This window comes from Nicotiana sylvestris, chromosome 5, assembly GCF_000393655.2.
Source record: "Nicotiana sylvestris chromosome 5, ASM39365v2, whole genome shotgun sequence".
Lineage (NCBI taxonomy): Eukaryota > Viridiplantae > Streptophyta > Magnoliopsida > Solanales > Solanaceae > Nicotiana > Nicotiana sylvestris.
This window is the reverse complement of record NC_091061.1, coordinates 136,531,989-136,550,525: the sequence shown is the minus strand read 5'-3', so window position 1 is coordinate 136,550,525 and position 18,537 is coordinate 136,531,989. Positions and strand designations below refer to the sequence as shown.

At 38.0% G+C, this 18,537-nt stretch overlaps 1 protein-coding gene and 1 pseudogene across 1 annotated transcript; one reads left to right on the top strand and one right to left on the bottom strand.

The window, feature by feature from the left end:
* The first annotated feature begins 3,915 nt into the window (after positions 1-3,915).
* On the top strand, positions 3,916-5,592 carry LOC104218708 (cytochrome P450 71AU50-like). Its single transcript, XM_070146968.1, has 2 exons — positions 3,916-3,984; positions 5,071-5,592. Exons 1-2 carry the CDS (start codon positions 3,916-3,918, stop codon positions 5,590-5,592), a joined length of 591 nt encoding a protein of 196 aa, XP_070003069.1.
* Positions 5,593-11,962: 6,370 nt separating this feature from the next.
* LOC138869355 (uncharacterized) lies at positions 11,963-13,143 on the bottom strand (annotated as a pseudogene).
* Positions 13,144-18,537: the final 5,394 nt, after the last annotated feature.

Below are 18,537 nucleotides of genomic sequence, written 5' to 3'. Positions count from 1 at the left end.
GTCAAAAAGATTGAACGCACAATTGAAGGCTAGCCAAGCCCAAGAATCTGAACACTCAAACGATTCCTTCAAGTCTGCAAGTGAGAGGGAAGGAACTGGGTCTTCTGATTCTGAGAAGATTTAGAGTTCCCTTTCTGAGGTACGTTCCGTTTTGGTTGAAAATTTAGAAAATAGGTTTGTTCTTGTTGTGTCTGTTAGAAATGTGGAAATGCCTGAGTTGAGAAGGAGAGGAGGTAAAAATAAAAATGAAAAAGAAAAAGAGAGTGAGGGTGCAAGCTGTGATGTGAGGGGAACAGAGATAGAAGTGGTTGATTCGTCACCCACCTATGAGATGGTTAGACCAGTAATTTGTGGGACTGAGGATGAAATTGTAGGAGAAAGTGGCAAGAAAATAGGAGGAAGTGGATTAGGGGAGGCTGCTGAGGGTTTGGTAAATTCAAGTTCTCATGTGGATGAACCCGGTTCATCTATTGAAGAAACCCTAGCAGACCTTCTAAAGAAAGTAGGTGCCAGTTATAATCCCAAGAAAAGGAGAACACCAATACCTAAGGTTCCCAGCACTACAAAGAATACCAAGAAAAGAAAGGCTAATTCCCCAACAACTGCTGAAATTCCCTTCCCAAAGGGGAGAGCCACAAGAAGTATGGTGAAACAAAGTGAGAGTGAATTATAAAAAGCTTTGGCTGAAAGCAAGAAGAAGAGGATGTATAAAGGAAAAGCTAGGTTATAGAGTCCTCTGAGACTATTGATGTTGAGGAGATGGAACAAGTCCATCAGGAGGAACATACAACTGTGGAGGTTCATCCTCCCAAGCCAAAAAAGACCAAGACTTTTTCCAAGAAGTCTTCATTTGTGTCTAAGACTGCTAAACCTTCATTGGCCAAAAGTACAAGGTCTGCAGTGAAAAACAAACAAGTTAGAATTTCTGAGTAGGAGGAATGGAGTGGTGAAGAAAAGAGTGAATCTAATGATGAACAAGACAAGCTGACCAAGAGAAAAATCTTGAAAGGTATACTTTTGAGGATTTGGTGGAACCAGGGATGGTTCGATTGGTTGATGCTTTAGCTGCTCAAGGCTAAAAGGACATGGTCCTTAAGTTGGATGGTAGGTTGGCCAGGAATGAGATCATTGAATTCATGGCCAATGCAAAGGTCAAGGATGGCAGAGTTACCAGCCAAGTGAAAGGGGTTCAAGTGACCTTCGATGCAGAGAAGCTGGGTGAGATTCTTGACATCCCTGCTGAGGGATATGATGACTACACAAGGTAAAGATGGCCAAGTTTGGACTCCCTTCCTACTACCCTTGCAATCACCAGGAGATTCTGTGATGTCTCAGAAGTGAATGAGGCCAAAGTTGTTCATAAGAGTGAAATGAAGCCATAACACAAAGTTCTGTTTGAATTTGACAACAAGTGCTTACTGCCTAGGCAGGAAAGAAGGCACATTGCTAACTATATGGACATGGTGTTGATGGAGTGTCTTGAAAGTGGAAGGCCGATCAACTGGCCTGCATTTATTATCAAGCTACTGGACAGGGTTATCAATGGCTCCAAAGCCCATGCTACTCCTTATAGTTTTATTCTAACTACTGTGCTTGATCATTGTAAGGGGCCTCTAAAGAAGTGGGAAATTGCTACAAGCAAGGATCACTTTGGAATCAACACTTTTATTGCTTGTGACTATGAGGTCACCTGCCATTTCCAATGAACCTGGTTCATCCAAGAAGACACCTATAAATAGCAAATTCAGAGCTCTAATGTAGGAGAGTGGGGCCAAGGATGCTGCGATAGCTAGGCTGAAGGCTCGCTTAGAAAAGGTTGAATCTGAGAGGGATGCTCTCAGAACTGAGCTCACCAAGGAAAAGAAGAAGAGTGATAGCATTCTTCAAAATATGTTAAACCTTCTCCAAGCCCAAAACCAACCATCTAGTTCTCCCAAGCATTAGGACTTCTAGCCTTCATCTCCTAAACATGTCTAGTACCACCAGTGACCCAGATTAGGGATTTTCTCTTTATTTTGCTCATGTTTTGAATATTTTTTCTTTCTTTTTGTTGATTGTGGTAGCAACATATCTCCTATCAATGAAATCTACTATTTCTGCTCTTGTTGATTGTTAATATTTCCTTGATAGTTTGAATGAGTTTGCTTGATTACTGATGATTAATCCATGACTGCACTTGTAGTTGCCCCAGTGGCCATGAGTAATTATTAAAATTTTGGGAATCACACTTTGTTTATGTAACTTTTTGATGATGCCAAAAGGGGAAGAGATATTATGCTTTATATATTCTGAATAAGTGATGTTTATAACTTAATGCACCTGGTCCATGATGATAAGTAAATTTTTCTAACTTTGTATTGATGAATAAGCTGTGTTCTGACATGGCCTAAGTGAGTGAAAAGCACAGAGTTTGTCATCATCAAAAAGGGGGAATTTATTGGCCCAAGTAAAGGTACAGTTATGATCAACTCAAACATGTGAGATGCACGTGAAGGAGATAAACCTAACATACCAGAAATGATATCTCCTGATCCTGATCGAAAAAGTTGCAAATTGGATAAGGAGAAAGACTCCTTACACAAAGAGAAACACGACTTAAGAAATGGATAGAGTTAGAGGAGGAGACCAACTAGAACTCTTCCACCAAGGAAGAGTAGCATCTGTATTCTAGTCAATCTCTTTTTACTAACTCCATAAATATCAATGTTGTTCTCTTTTATAGGTAATGCACATAAGCAGAAGTTAAACGTGAATTGAGAGCAAAATAGCAACGCAATTTTGCAAGCAATTTATGTGTGATTCAAGCGTGCAATCCTGAAGCTACTTGAACCAGATAGAAGAACCAGTTCCAAGCGTCTCTCATTTTATTCTAGTTCAATTGTAGTAGGTGTTTTAATATTGTACCTTCAAACTTTATCTAGAAGCAATTGTATTAGGTACTTCGAGTTTTCAAGTTAGCCTAAACTTGAAGTTGTCGCAACAGTTGAGGCTGTGTGCTACAATGGGATTAGAGTTAATCTTAGGTTTACAAAACATTTTTTGTAAATGTAATTTTTGGCTCAGTGATTTTAGTGGAGAGTTTGGAAAAATCCTACTGGAAGGTAGGTCGCCTTTTGAGCCAGGTGTTTTCCACATAAAATCTCTGTGTTCTTTAATTTCTATATTTATTATTCCGCAACAGTAGTAGTTGGAACACATAGAAGAACCATGTCCTTCTATAATTAGGTTAAACGACAAATTGGGCACCACACAAATCACCTCCTCTTGTGTGGTATTGAAGTATAGAACATCAGCCAAGAAACATGGTCCCATAATGTCCATGCACTTTGGTCTTGTTCCCATCATTGTTGCTTCCTCTCCTCATGCTGCACAACTTTTCTTGAAAAACCATGATTTGACTTTTGCCAGCAGACCGTATAATGAAGCTGCTCAATACATGTCCTACGAACAGAGAAATCTGGTCTCTGCCAAGTACGAACCATATTGGAGAAACATGCGCAAATTGTGCACTCTGCCAAGATCCATCAATTTCAGCCTGTAAGGAAATAAGAACTCGGAATTCTTGTGAATTTCCTCAAACAGGCTGCTTCTGAAGGCACTGTGATTGATCTTAGTGCTAAAGTTGTATCTCTTAGCGCAAACATGTCTTGTCTGATGATATTTGGTAACAAGTACATGGACGAGAATCTTGCCTATAAGGGTTTCAAAGCTTTGATTCAAGATATACTCCACATAGCAGCAATGCCAAATTTTGCTGAATTCTTTCTCTTTCTTCGTGTTTTTGATCTCCAGAGATTTACTCGTCGTATGAAGGAATTAGCTAAGCTTTTTGATGAGTTCCTGGAGAGAGTTATTGATGAACATGTTCAATCCACTAAGGAGTAGAAGCAATCAAAAGACATGATTAATACACTGATGGGTAGTATGCAATCTAAAGAAGCTGAATTCGAGTTTGATCGTCGCCATGTCAAAACTATTTTCCTGGTAATGTTCACTCTAATTCCACATTTGTTTCAAAATTATTAGGCAATTAATACAAGTTCATTTCCCCTTAAAGAAAAATAGACTTACAACAAACCAAAACCATTCGAATACATAATAGTTTACGTTACTTATACAGACTAATAGTATAACAAAAATTTACACTATCACTAAATTTAAATTTATAATTGTGTTAATATTTTTTTCGGATAATTTCAGAGACCTCCCTTCATGTTTTACCCTATCACACTGACCTCCCTTGTGGTTTACAATATCATGATATCGTAAACCACAAGGGAGGTCAGTGTGACTGGGCGAAACCGGGAGGGAGGTCTATGAAATTATCCGATTTTTTCTACTAAGGTCATTAATTAATTTATATCGTAGTGATTATTTTAGATTTATCCTTTTTGACTCGTGAAATCGTTGGGTTCAGGGTTCCAAAGGACACAATTGTGACACGTGAATTGTCTGCCATAGTTTCAGGTATTGGTGAATGATGCCCACAATGGTATTAAGAAAAGGGCAACACATAAAACACATATATTCATTCTCTAGTTCGATCTTATAAATATTTTGAAATATTACTACTATAAGTTATCTTATCATATACCCTATGCCGCAAAACTAGTATCTTATGTTGATATAACAAATTTTCACTAAGTCTTTGACGATTTCTACAAATGATTTTATTCATTCCTATAACTTCACGTGCAATAGGTCAAAAAGGTTACAAATAGTTCTGTTTATGTAATGATACTGAACTTTGCTTCGTGTCATACACCGTTTTAATACTACCACTATAATGTCTGTTATAAAATCTTTACTTGACTGACCAACTCTAATTTAGTGGCATTCTCGAAATTATATAGAAAGAGTGATAGGAAAATTGTTCTATTTGTAATATGCTGTATTATTTTTGCTAGCCTTCTATTGGACTGTAGAAAGCAAACTCAGCTGAGTTTACTAACTAAAGAATACTGATATGTGTAGGACTTGCTCATAGCTTCAATGGATACTTCGTCAACAACAATCAGATAGACTCTAACAGAACTTTTAAGGTATCCTGAAGTGATGAAAAAACTCCAGAATGAGTTGGAACGAGTAGTTGGTAAAAATAGGATGGTTGACGAATTAGATTTAGAAAGTCTGGAGTATTTGGATATGGTCATAAAAGAAGGTTGTAGGATCCATCTAGTTGCACCATTATTGCTTCCTCATGAGTCTATTGAGGATTGCACGATTGATGGTTTTCATTTACCTAAAGGATCACGGCTTTTGCTTAATGTTTGGGCAATCGGGAGAGATTCAGACACTTGGACTGAGCCAGAAAAGTTCAAACCTGAGAGGTTTCAAGGAAGCAATGTTGATCTTCGAGGACGAAATTATGAACTTTTACCATTTGTCTCGGGCAGAAGAGGCTGCCCTGGTTTCCAGTTGGGGCTCACCATCGTTTGTTTGGTGGTCGTACAATTGGTTCACTACTTTGATTGGGAGCTACCAAATGGCATGCTGCCAAAAGATATTGACATGACAGAAAAATTTGGATTAGTAATAGCTAAAGCTCAGCATCTAATGGCGATTCCTACTTATCGACTGCATATGAAGTAAAATGCAAATGTCACTATAAGTCAAGGAGATACACTGCCTTTGGTTTGAATAAGATGAGGGTTAGACCAAAAAAGGAGGGCATTTGTTTTATTTCCCATAGTATGTTGAACGTATTTTCGAACAAGTATCATTCTTATACTTCTTCTAAGTTTGCCTTAAGAAACACCAGAACATAAATAACGTATCTAAGTTCAATCATCGCGAATCTCATCAATTCTTGTTTAGGTACATTATCATTCAGAACATCCTCATAATAAAAGCAATTCACCAGGGGTCTATGGCATTTACAAACTAATTTACCTACTTGAGAGCTAACTTCATTCATATTCATCATTAAACATGAGTAGAACAAGAGAACGTCAAAAGTTCTCAAAAACATAGAGTTTAATGCCTGTGTATAAGAGAATGTGTCTTCCTCCACATATATAATGCCTCATAAATACTGAGTTTTGCTGATTTATTATTTGTCAGTAGTTTATTGCTGGATTATTGATCTTTTATGTTTATGTTTTATATCAAGAAAAATAATGAGCCATATAATGGTGACCCAGGTTAACTTAATGATTAGTAGTTAACTATAGTTAGTGATTAGTTGACCACAGTTAGTAGTTAGGCAGTTACATCTGTAATTAGGTAGTTATTACTATAGCGAAGTACTGTAGATGTATAGATTTTGACGGATTAATTACAGTGTAATCAGAATTGCTCCTTTTTTCTCTCTTCTTCATTTCTTCTCTTCAAGTATCGATCTCAGATCCATAAATTTGACATGGTATCAGAGCATATAGATGACTGAATCTAAATTTTTTCACTGAGAATTGTTGAAAACAAGAGTTGTTTTTTCCAAAATTTTCTAGCCGGAAAAGGTCATGGCCGGAGATGAAACCACCAGTCGTACAGAGGAGGTAACAAATCAATCAATAGTGATGATAGATCATAACCATCCACTGTATTTGCACCCATCGGACACACCGAGAGCATTATCGCTTGGTTTTCAACTACAAGGAATGGAAAATTACACGATTTGGAGTCAAGCGATGGAGGTTTCGTTGCTAACACGGAACAAATTAGGGTTCATCGATGGATCGGTAACGCGTGATACTTATGGAGACACTCATGTAAATCTATGGGACCGCTGCAATGCTATTGTGAAGTCATGGATAATGCACAATGTGAGCCGCGATTTGCTGAGTGGAGTATTATTCCGGTCAAGTGCATATGCAATCTGGTCGGATCTCAAGGAACGATTTGATAAGGTTAATGCATCGAGAATGTACTACTTACACAGGGAGATTTTTTCATTAACACAAGGTACATCTTCTGTTTCAGTTTACTACTCAAAATTGAAGGATCTATGGGATGAGTATGATTCGATTATGCCTCCACCTGTTTGTTGTGATAAGTCGAAGAAATTTACTGAACGACAGGAGTATCAACATTTATGGCAGTTTTTAATGGGGTTAAATGATAGCTACAGTCAAGCTCGTAGTCAAATCATAGTGAAGTCTAAAATTCCTACGGTTAATCAACCCTATGCTACGATTCTTCAAGATGAAAGCTAGAAACTAGTAGCAGGTTGGAGTCATAGTACTGAGTCTATTGATCCTACTGCCCTGTTCAGCTCTAAGATTGGTCAAAAACAAAGAAGGAATTTCAATGTTGAATGTGATTTCTGTCATTTAAAGGGACATACCAAGGAGGAATGTTACAAATTGGTGAAGTGTGATTACTGCAATAGGAAGGGACATTTAAAGGCAAACTGCTACAAGTTGATAGGGTATCCTACATATTTTAAGCCTCAGAAACGAGCTAATATGGTTGGAGGTTCAAGTAACCAGCCAAATCCACCTTCCTCAGTCATGATGACACAGGAGCAACATCTAGGACCTATGCAGGGATTCACTACTGAATCACATAGTCATCAGGGGCAACAGAATTTGGGGCCTATGCAAATGTTCACTCCTGAACAATATAGTCAGATTCTAAACCTACTAAACAAGGCATCACTCTCTGAATCCTCTGCCAGTGCACACATGGCAGGTAATGTTTCTTATGAACCAAATATTGATGAAAAATGGATAGTAGATACTGGAGCTACTAATCATATGATTGGTAATGAGCAACTTCTGCTTGAAAAATTGTTAGTAGGTAATGCAGGAAATGTACAGCTCCCTACTGGAGAGTCTACTAAGATGTCACATGTTGGTAGTTGTCAATTAGATGGAGGTGATACTATACAATGTCTTGTGTGTACCAGCTTTCAAGTTTAATCTCTTGTCTGTGTCTCAACTGACAAAAGCTTTAAACTGTTGTGCTGCATTTTTTCCAAATTTCTGCATATTTCAGGATCTCTTCACTGGGAAGGTGAAGGAGATTGATAAAGAAGAAGAAGGATTGTATGTGTTGCATTCACAAAGGAGAAACAGGAATAATACCAAGTCATTGGTGATGATTGCTCACAGGAATGAAGTTGAGCTATGGTATAAGAGAATGGGACATGTTCCAATCCAAGTTCTTAAGAAAATTCCTAGTATACATAGTAGCAGTAGAGTAGAAATAAGTCCTTGTGATATATGTCCGTTAGCCAGACAAGCTAGGACTTCTTTTCCAGTCAGTAACAGTAGAGCAGAAAATGTATTTGATTTGCTACACATAGATGTTTGGGGACCATATAAAGTACCTACATATAATAGAAAAAGATATTTTCTCACAATGGTTGATGATCACTCTAGATGGATTTGGATTTTCTTCTTGCATCTTAAGTCTGATGTTATTACAGTACTGAAAAACTTCATTGTTATGGTAAAGACTCAGTTTGGTAAAATGATCAAATGTTTTAGGTCAGACAATGGCTCTGAATTTTTCAACCATAATTGTGCAACATTGTTCCAAATGCATGGAATTATACGTCAGAGTTCTTGTCCACACACTCCTCAACAGAATGGAGTGGTGGAGAGGAGACACAGGCATATTCTGGAGACAGCAAGAGCCATCAGGTTTCAGGGGCACTTGCCAGTAAAGTTTTGGGGTGCTTGTGTAGATGCTTCTGTATACATAATAAACAGAGTTCCTTCGACAGTACTGGGGAACAAGTCACCTTTTGAGCTATTCTATGGGAAACAGCCTGCATTGTCACACATGAGAATTATAGGGTGCTTGTGTTTTGCAGCAAGGTTGCCAAGAGGAGACAAATTTGCACCTAGGTCTATAAGATCAGTGTTTCTGGGATATGCAAGCACACAAAAGGGATATAGGCTGTATGACATTGAGCATAAAACACTCTTTGTCAGTAGGGATGTGATATTTCATGAAGATGTGTATCCATTTCAGGGTCTTCACCAAGACTCTTCTTTTTTTGTAGATGAATTTCAGAGTGTTGATCCTTGTCCTGATCAACCTTCCATTGTTTTGCCCTCTATTATCAATGACATGAATGAATCACATTCCATTTCATCTTCTGCTCCTGAAGAATCTGTTCCAGCAAACATTAATTCATCTTTAGACTCTCATTCTCTACCACATGTAGAGGTATCAGCTACAGGGTAGCATGAGAACAATGCTGGAGACCTAAGGAGATCAGGAAGAACTTCAAGGCCTCCTATTTGGCTGAAGGATTATATTGGGCCAATGCATAAGCCTAACTCTTCCCATGCAGCACATTGCCAGTATCCTATTCGCAATTCTATTTAGTACACAAGATTGTCTGCCTCATATCAAGCTTACATCTCTCAAATGTCCTCTGAAGTTGAACCAGTTTCTTACTATGAGGCAACCAAAGATGTGAAGTGGATTGATGCTATGAAAGCAGAAATCCAAGCATTGGAGGATAACAAGACTTGGGAGGTAGTGTAATTGCCTCCAAATAAAAGAGCAATTGGATGCAAATAGGTGTAAAAATTCAAGTATACTTTCACTGGAGAAGTTGAGAGGTATAAGGCTAGGTTAGTAGCAAAGGGGTACAATCAAAAGGAGGGACTAGACTATCAGGAAACTTTTTCACCTGTTGTGAAAATGGTAACTGTCAGGTCAGTTGTATCCATAGCAGCTACCAAAGGGTGGACACTGTATTAGATGGATGTTTATAATGCTTTTTTACAAGGGGATTTGGAAGAAGAGGTATACATGACTTTACCTCAAGGGTTTTCTCCTAAACAAGGGAAGACACAGGTCTGTAGATTGCTCAAGTCACTTTATGGACTTAAGCAAGCTTCAAGACAGTGGAATATTAAACTCACCACAGCACTGCTTAACTCAGGTTTCAAACAAAGTCATTTTGATTATTCCTTGTTTACCAAGAATCAAGATTCTCATATTGTGATTGTTTTGGTCTATGTTGATGATATTTTAATTACTGGGGATAATGATGAACTCATTTCAAGCACTAAACAAAGTTTGCATCAGAATTTTAAGATCAAAGATCTTGGAGAGTTGAGGTATTTTCTGGGAATTGAATTTGCCAGAAACAAAGAGGGGATCTTGTTACACCAGAGGAAGTATGCTCTTGAGCTTATTTCAGATGTTGGTCTAGCAGGGTCCAAACCAGTTCATGCTCCTATTGAGGTTAATCAGAATCTCACTACAGTGTCTTATGATAATCATTTAGGCCTCAAGGATGAAAACCTACTTGAGGATCCTGGTGCTTATCAAAGACTAATAGGGAGGCTACTTTATTTGACAATTACAAGGCCTGACATCTCTTTTGCTGTTCAATCTTTGAGCCAGTTCATGCAAGCTCCCAAGCATTCTCACATGGAAGCTGCCTTGCGAGTGGTGAGGTATATTAAGTAGAGTCCAGGGCTTGGAATTCTTATGTCAGCTGCAGCTTCTACACAGTTGACAGCCTACTGTGATGCTGATTGGGCTGCATGTCCAAATATGAGAAGATCAGTCACTGGCTATTTAGTGAAGTTGGTAATTCTCTCATCTCATGGAAGTCAAAAAAGCAAAGTACTATTTCAAGAAGTTCAGCTGAAGCAGAATATCGAAGTTTGGCTTCCACAGTTGCAGAAATTGTTTGGCTCGTTGGCTTATTTGCTGAATTGGGAGTCACTCTCACACTCCCAGTTCCCCTTCACTGTGACAGTAAATCAGCCATGCAAATTGTTGCCAATCCTGTGTTTCATGAACGAACCAAGCACATTGATATTGATTGTCATTTTATTCGTGAGAAGGTTCATTTGGGCTTGGTTCACACTGTCTATTTGAAGTCTGTTGATCAACCTGCCGACATCCTAACTAAAGGCTTGAGTAGTGTGCAACATTCTCATTTATTATCCAAGCTAGGCCTTCAGAACATATTCATTAGTCCTAGCTTGAGGGGGGGGGTAATGAGCCATATAATGGTGACCCAGGTTAACTTAATGATTAGTAGTTAACTATAGTTAGTGATTAGTTGACCACAGTTAGTAGTTAGGCAGTTACATCTGTAATTAGGTAGTTATTACTATAGCGAAGTACTGTAGATGTATAGATTTTGACGGATTAATTACAATGTAATCAGAATTGCTCTTTTTTCTCTCTTCTTCATTTCTTCTCTTCAAGTATCGATCTCAGATCCATAAATTTGACAAAATAAAAAAATAAAAAAAGGAAGAATACATAACATCCAATCAGATCAATAAACCAATAGCATTAGAACCTTAAGTTTTACCTCCATTATTGTTGGTCGATATGCTTAACGAAGGAAATGCAGAGACATTTCTTGCTAAATGCGGAAAAGAAGAGCGTTTCACATTTCATAGTGGAGAATTGAAATGTTAGAACTTTGGATTGGGTGCTGACTGCTAAATTTGACGTGAAATAAAAATGCAGTAAATTATTACAACCATTACTCCATTTTTTACTCCAACAAAAAAATATTTTATTTTATATTTTTCTCTCTTCAATATTAAATTATATTTTTTATTTAAATTTTTTTTCTTATTTCTATTAATTCAATCTATCTTTTTTTCTTTTTTACATATTCATCACATATAATTTAACATAAAATTACTTTATGCCATAAATTTTTAAATAATACTCCCTCCGTTTCAATTTATGTGAACTCATTTGACTGGGCACGGAGTTTAAGAAAAGAGAGAAGACTTTTGATCTTGTGGTGTAAAATGAGGCACACATATTTTGTGTGGCTATAAATTATTGTGTAAAGGTAAATTGTTTCCAAATAAGGAAAGATGTCATTCTTTTTGGCACGGACTAAAGAGGAAATAAGTTCACATAAATTGAAACAGACGGAGTATAATTTATAACCAAATATTATAGATTATATATATTAACTGATAATTCAAATAATAGTTAAATCATTGAAATACAAGATAATTCAATATATATTACATTATGATAAAATTCATATTAAATATTACATAAATATTCAACTTCCACCTCTAGTATGCTCCCATAAATGATATATTAATGCATTACGAAGTGCAAAATGAGCATCTTTGTCCTTAATTTTTTTGTGTCGAGCTAAAAATTACTCAAATCGATAATTTTCATCTACTACCATTTCTACCGTTGGAGGTGGATAATCCCAATCATCTTGAATTGGTACATTAAGATCACGTTCATCCTCTATTATCATGTTGTGCAGTATAATACATGTCGTTATTATATCATGTAACACTTCTTTTCTCCAAAAATGTGATGGTCCTGCAACAATTGCGAAATGAGCTTGCAAAACTCCGAATGCACGTTCAACATCTTTTCGACATGATTCTTGTTTCATCGCGAAATATCTCTTTTGTGGCTAACGTGGGTCAGGAATAGTTTGCACAAGGATTGACCATTTTGCATATACACCGTCAGCTAAATAATAACCTATATCATATTCTTTTCCTAGAATAACATAATGGGCGGGAGGAGCAATACCTGCAGCAAAATCAGAAAATAAATGTGATGACTCTAAAATATTAATGTCATTATTGGTGCCGAGCATACCAAAATATGCATGCTATATCGAAAGGTCATAATCCACTACAGATTGTCTAGCCCATGCTGTTGGACGATTTTTCCATCTCCAATGCATGTAGTCTAGACTGCCTAACATTCCTGAAAAACCACGATGTTCACCGATGTGCAGAAGCCTTGCAACATCGTTAGCTGTTGGTGATCTCAAATACTGCTCGCCAAAAACCTCTACGATAACTCGGAAAAATCTCTTCATGCTTTCAATTGCAGTTAACTCTCCAATTTTTACATATTCATCAGTGGCATCCGCTGGCACACCATATGCTAACATTCTCAACACGACTATGATTTTTTGTAGAGTAGGTAATCCAAATCTACCCACCGCATCAACGCGCTATTCGAAGTACATATCATGACCTTTAATTGCATCAACAATTCGAAGGAACAAATTTCGGGACATCCCAAATCTACGACGGAATTGTCCCTCATTAAAGCAGGAATTATCTAAAAAAAATAATTGAGAAATTAATTATTATCAGCACCTTCACAATCTCGATTGATTACCAAATGATCTGGAACGGAGCCAACTCTGATAGGATCATTATTTCGATTTTCTTGCAAATACTGCAATACATAATTACTCATCTAAGTTGCTTGCTTGAACATTTGTATATTAGTTTCATTATCGAAAATTAAAGGTGATGATGAGGATGATGATGATGATGACGAGTAATTTGAATCATCATTATTATTAGATGAACCTCTCATATAGAAATTCATTTTTAGAAGACGGAAACAATAATATTTAATTTTTTTAGAAATGAATTTGATGGAAGAATATGAATTTTCTAAATGGTGTTCATTTTTATAGAGTGAAACTTTATTCCGAATGCAAATGATTGAGAAATGAGTAAGAAAATTAAACGGATGAGTACTTCAGGTAGAAAATTTGCGTCCTAGTGGTGCTTCTGAGAAAGATATTGTGAGTATTTATTTTATAGTTACTTACTATTTTTTTAATTTTTTTAATATTGCAGCTTACACAAGCAAAAGCTTTACTTATGCAAGATCCGAACTTCAAAAAGAGTTTTAAATTTGATCATGTGTGGGCTATAATAAAGGTTTTTGAGAAGTTTAACGATGGTGATTTTGGAAGGAAAAAACCAAGAAAGCAAGGCTATGCTAATATATCATCGGAGTCTTAAAATCCTATACCTGATTCACCCTATCTATTATCTCCTAACTTATCATCATTTTCACTAAATTTAAATAAAGATGTTACAGGTGATTCCACATCATCACAACGGCCTAGTGGGGGTGAAGAAAGCAAAAATGAAGAGAAAAATTGAAGAAGATTATATGAAGATAATCCAATTAGAAAATAATCGGATTGTTGAGGCGATAAATAATGCAACCGAGGCAAAAAAAGAAGTTTTGTCTGTTCAAAAAGAAAACTAAGAGTAAAAGAAATAAAAGAAGAAAATAAAGTTTTAATGGAGGATGTGGATTCTATTGTCTATCCGACTCGTCGTGAATTTATGCGACAAGAACAAGAACGAATAATGTATAAAAAAAGTCAACAATATGTAACGACCCAGCTGGTCGTTTCATGAGTTTCAGTCTCATTCTCCCCATTTCTGCTTTCTTATGTGTTGTTCAGCTACATTTCATCGTATCGTGTTGGTTGGTTCGGGCTCAGAGTAGTTTTGGAGTGTTATGAGACACTTAGTCTCTTAACTTGGCCATTTAGTTGGAAAGTCAACCGAAAGTTAACTTGTAAGTAAACAGTCTCAGAATTTTGGTTTTATGGTTCAGATAGCTTCATTAAGTGATTTGGAACTTAGGAACACAATCAAAATGTATTTTGGAGGTCCGTGGTAGATTTAGGCTTAAATTGGTGAAATTTAAATTTTGGCGTTTTCCGGTTGGTAGTTAAAATTTTGATATCGAGATCGGAATTGAATTCCAGAAATTTGAGTAGGTTCGTTGTGTCATTTGGGACTTGTGTGCAAAATTTCAGGTCATTCGGGTGGGGTTTGATAGACTGTTTGATCGATTGCGGAATTTGGAAGTTTTGGAATCCTTAGGCTTGAATCTGAGGGTGATTTGGTGTTTTGGCGTTGTTTTGAGTATTTCGGGGATTGGTACAAGTTTGAATAGTGGTATGTGACTTGTTCGTATTTTTGGATGAGGTCCCGGAGGCCTCGGGATGACTCCGGATGGTTATCGGAGAATTGGGAAATAGAGTGTCACGACCCAAAAACCGACCCGGTCGTGATGGCGCCTATCGTGAAACTAGGCCAGCCGACACAACTCCCGAATCAATCATTATTCAATAAAAGTTATTTTTATACCAGTTATTAATCAATAATCTTGTGATGTGAATTTAAAAGAATAGAGCGGAATAATTACACAAACCCGATATCGGGATGTCACTAGTCATGAGCATCTACAAAAAAATTGAATACAACGAAAAGTCAAAAAATATACTAAATAAAGTTTAATGAAAACAAGAGGGAGAAACGTTTTGCTGCAAACTGATAAGTTAGGATTTTAACGTGTTTTATTCCCCTACATGCCTATGCTTTGATCATATATTGTTACAAAATAGTCCTAAAAGGCTCACAAGTTGTGCTTGATCGTAGGTTTGATCGACAAAGTGACGAAATGTCAAAGATCGGCTCAAAAAGGAGTGAAACCTGCTCAAGTATCAAAGACCAAGAAATCTAAGGAAAGAAGGCCTAGTGCGGACCGCACAAAGTTGAATGCGGCCGCACTGGGTGGTTCAGAGAGTTGGTAAACCAGGCTAGAGGAAACGCGGTCACGGTACACATCTCGCAGTCCGTGGTGTAGGATCCGCAGCTGCACTACTCTTTTGTGCAGTTCGCGGTCATGAGATTCAGAGAGATGAAAGTTTGCAAGCCAACGCCATGCGGTCCGCGGTCGTGATTGCGCGGACTGCGCCAGCTTCCTCCGCGGCCGCGGTCCATTATACGCGGTCCGTGGAGTCAAAGTTTAGAGAAGCACAAGTCAAAGTCAAAGAGCCCAGTGCGGTCGCGGTCCATTTAGTGCGGCCCGCACTGACCCCGCAGGGGTATTTTTGTCCAATTTTTCTAGCGTAGTATAAATAGAATGTTTTTCCATTTCTTAGGTAATCAGATATATCAGACAAGGGCTGTGCTCGTGAGAACGAATTTTGTAGCCATTTTTGGTACTTTTGCTTTACATTTACAATAGATTCTTCTAGTTTAATTTTAGCAATTAATTAATTTGCTTAGTTCTTCATCTACTTCTTTATTTTCTTCTTCAAGCATGAGTAGCTAAACCCATCAGCTAGGGTTGTGGCTCAATCCTCGTGTGGGTAATTGATGGGTGTTGCCATCTAATGTTAGATTGACTATGGGTGTTTGCTATTTGGGTTGATTTTATGTTTTAATCTAGAATTGGTGGTTGCAAACACTGATTCAAGCTTTGTGGGTTTAACTCTCTTTGAGAAAGAGAGTCTATGACCTCAAAATTGACCCAACAAGGAATTGGAATGGACTCATGAGAAATGATAGTCCCAATTAATGGGTTAAACCTTGAGAGAGTAATTACCCTACTTGAACCCTAGTTGCTTGGTCTAATTTGCCTACCCATTTGGTCTCGAGAGAGTCAATTGGGCAAAATCACTTTCTCTACCAAGAGGTGTGAGAGTGGGTAAAATTGTGCAATGGTTATAGAATAAGCCTCAATTATGTCAATCGAACCTTAGTAACATCTACTCGTCAATTAGCCACCTAGGTAGTGTCACGACCCTACTACCCTTCTTCCCATTAGATACAACTTAGCAATATTCTCGTAGCATAATTTAGTGTTAATCAATAGTTTTATAAAAATAGTTATAATTTGAAAACCCAAAAATGTTTGAAGTGACATTAGGAGTACAAACACATCTCTAGGCTAGACAGACAATCCAACTCCACTACTAGCTCCCTAAGGAAATCGATCCCGACCCTCATATCGGGTAAAAGCTATTGCGACCCGCTCTTCCTAACTTAGTGTAGCATCGAGTTGGCAGCGATCACTTTTTGGCGCCGTTTCCGGGGACCTTACGATGTTGATTATCTATTTATTTAGTTTTGTGTTTTGCTTCTCTTTCCTTCTTGTTTACTAATTCTATTTGTGTCGATCAATCAGGTACAAATGGCTCTTAATGCAAATGAGCCTTTCGGCAATGTGATAGCGGGGGAGGAGGTAGAGGATCTAGAACAAGATGAGGTCTTATCTCAAGTTCCACGGAGAGGCCGAAATGACAAGAGAAATGCAAATGAGAACAACAATATTCCAGACCCTCCTACACAACCGCCGAGAGTGGATCCCAGTGTTTTACCAAATCAAGGATACGCCAGTGCATTGTTCCTCCCCGAATCCGGGCGGGGAACTTTCAAATCACAAATGTTATGTTGACCTTGCTCGAGCAAAGTGTGTATTTCACGGGCGCCCCCGATCAAAATGCCTACAAGCACTTGAAGGGGTTCGTGGATACATGTTGGGGTAGCAAGAAGACAAACGTGTCCGAGGATGAATTGAGATTGAGGCTTTTCCCGTTCTCTATTCGGGGTAAAGCATTGGATTGGTTAGAAAGGCTCCCCAATCATTCTACTACAACATGGGATGAATTGGCCGACAAATTTATTGCCAAGTTCTTTTCTCCAAGCCATATGGCGGCTCTTTGGGATGAAATTCTAGCCTTCAAGCAAGAGCCAACGGAACCTTTGCACTAGATATGAGAAAGATATAGAACAATGGTGAAAGAGTGCCCTAATAACGACATGACTGAGATTATGATTCAACAAACCTTTTATCGGGACATCAACACCACGAATCAATGCATTGTGAACCAATTGGCCGGAGGGAACTTTATGAAACTTTTTTACCAAGAGGCATGTAATGTACTTGATGAAATAGCCGACACCTCTTCGGCATGGAAAAGCTGAGCAAATGTGACCCAAGGTGACCCCACGGTCATCCATTTGCACAAGGAATTGCATGATCATGGCCAAGCTATCGCCGAGCTTGCAACAACTATGAATCAATTGGCAAGGGCGCAATTGCAACAAGTCCAAAACCCGCGCCAAGTCAATGTAATGGAAGGTATTTCTATGTTGAAAAGGAGGCAAAGAGGGCAACAACCCCAAGGTAATTGTGAACAATATGACAACAATAATGATGGTGATGGTTATTCAAATGAGTGCTATGATGATCAAAGTGAAGAGGTCCAATATGTTAATAACTACCAAGGGAATAGAGGCAACTCTTCGAATCAACAATGGCGTCCTCAAGGAAATTGGGGCAATCAACAACAAGGCAGAGGTAATTGGAATAACAACAATCAACAACAAGGTGGTGGCAATTGGAATAATAACAACCAAAACAACAATTGGGGTAATCAAAGCAACCAAGGTAATTGGAATGGTAATAACAATAATTGGGGCAACAACAACAATCAAGGCAGATGGAACAACAATGGAAATCAAGGCAACAGGGGGATGGGCTTTCAAAGGCCCCCAATGTATCAACAACTGAGCAATCCACCCCCTTTCCCCTCTCAAGGTCCTAGTTCTTCCGGAGGTGATATGGGAAGAATTGAAAGCATGTTCGAGCAAATGATGAAAGAGAACCAAGATTCTGATGCCCAATTGGCTTCTCATAATACATCTATCCGGAACTTGGAGGTGCAATTAGGCCAAATCTCTCAAGCGTTAAATACTCGTCCCAAAGGTGCTCTATCAAGTGATACGGTAGTGAACCCAAAAGGTGGGAATAATAATCATGTGATGGCGGTTACAACAAGAAGTGGGAGAGGCGGTGATGTGAATGCCTCAAAGCAAAAGCAAGTTGTGGATGAAGATGTCGAGTTGTGGGATGATGATGTACCTTTGATTGTTGATGATGTGGTTAATCAACATGTGAACAATGATGTGTGAATTGATATTGATGATGAAACCGAGGCAGAGACTCAAGATGCACTGAACCCGTCTAGGGAACACATGATTG

Coding starts and splice junctions, on each gene's coding strand:
- LOC104218708 (XM_070146968.1), top strand. CDS start 3,916: ATGGGTAGTATGCAATCTAAAGAAGCTGAATTCGAGTTTGATCGTCGC. Junction 3,985..5,070: donor ATGTCAAAACTATTTTCCTG/GTAATGTTCACT, acceptor AAAAAACTCCAG/AATGAGTTGGAACGAGTAGT.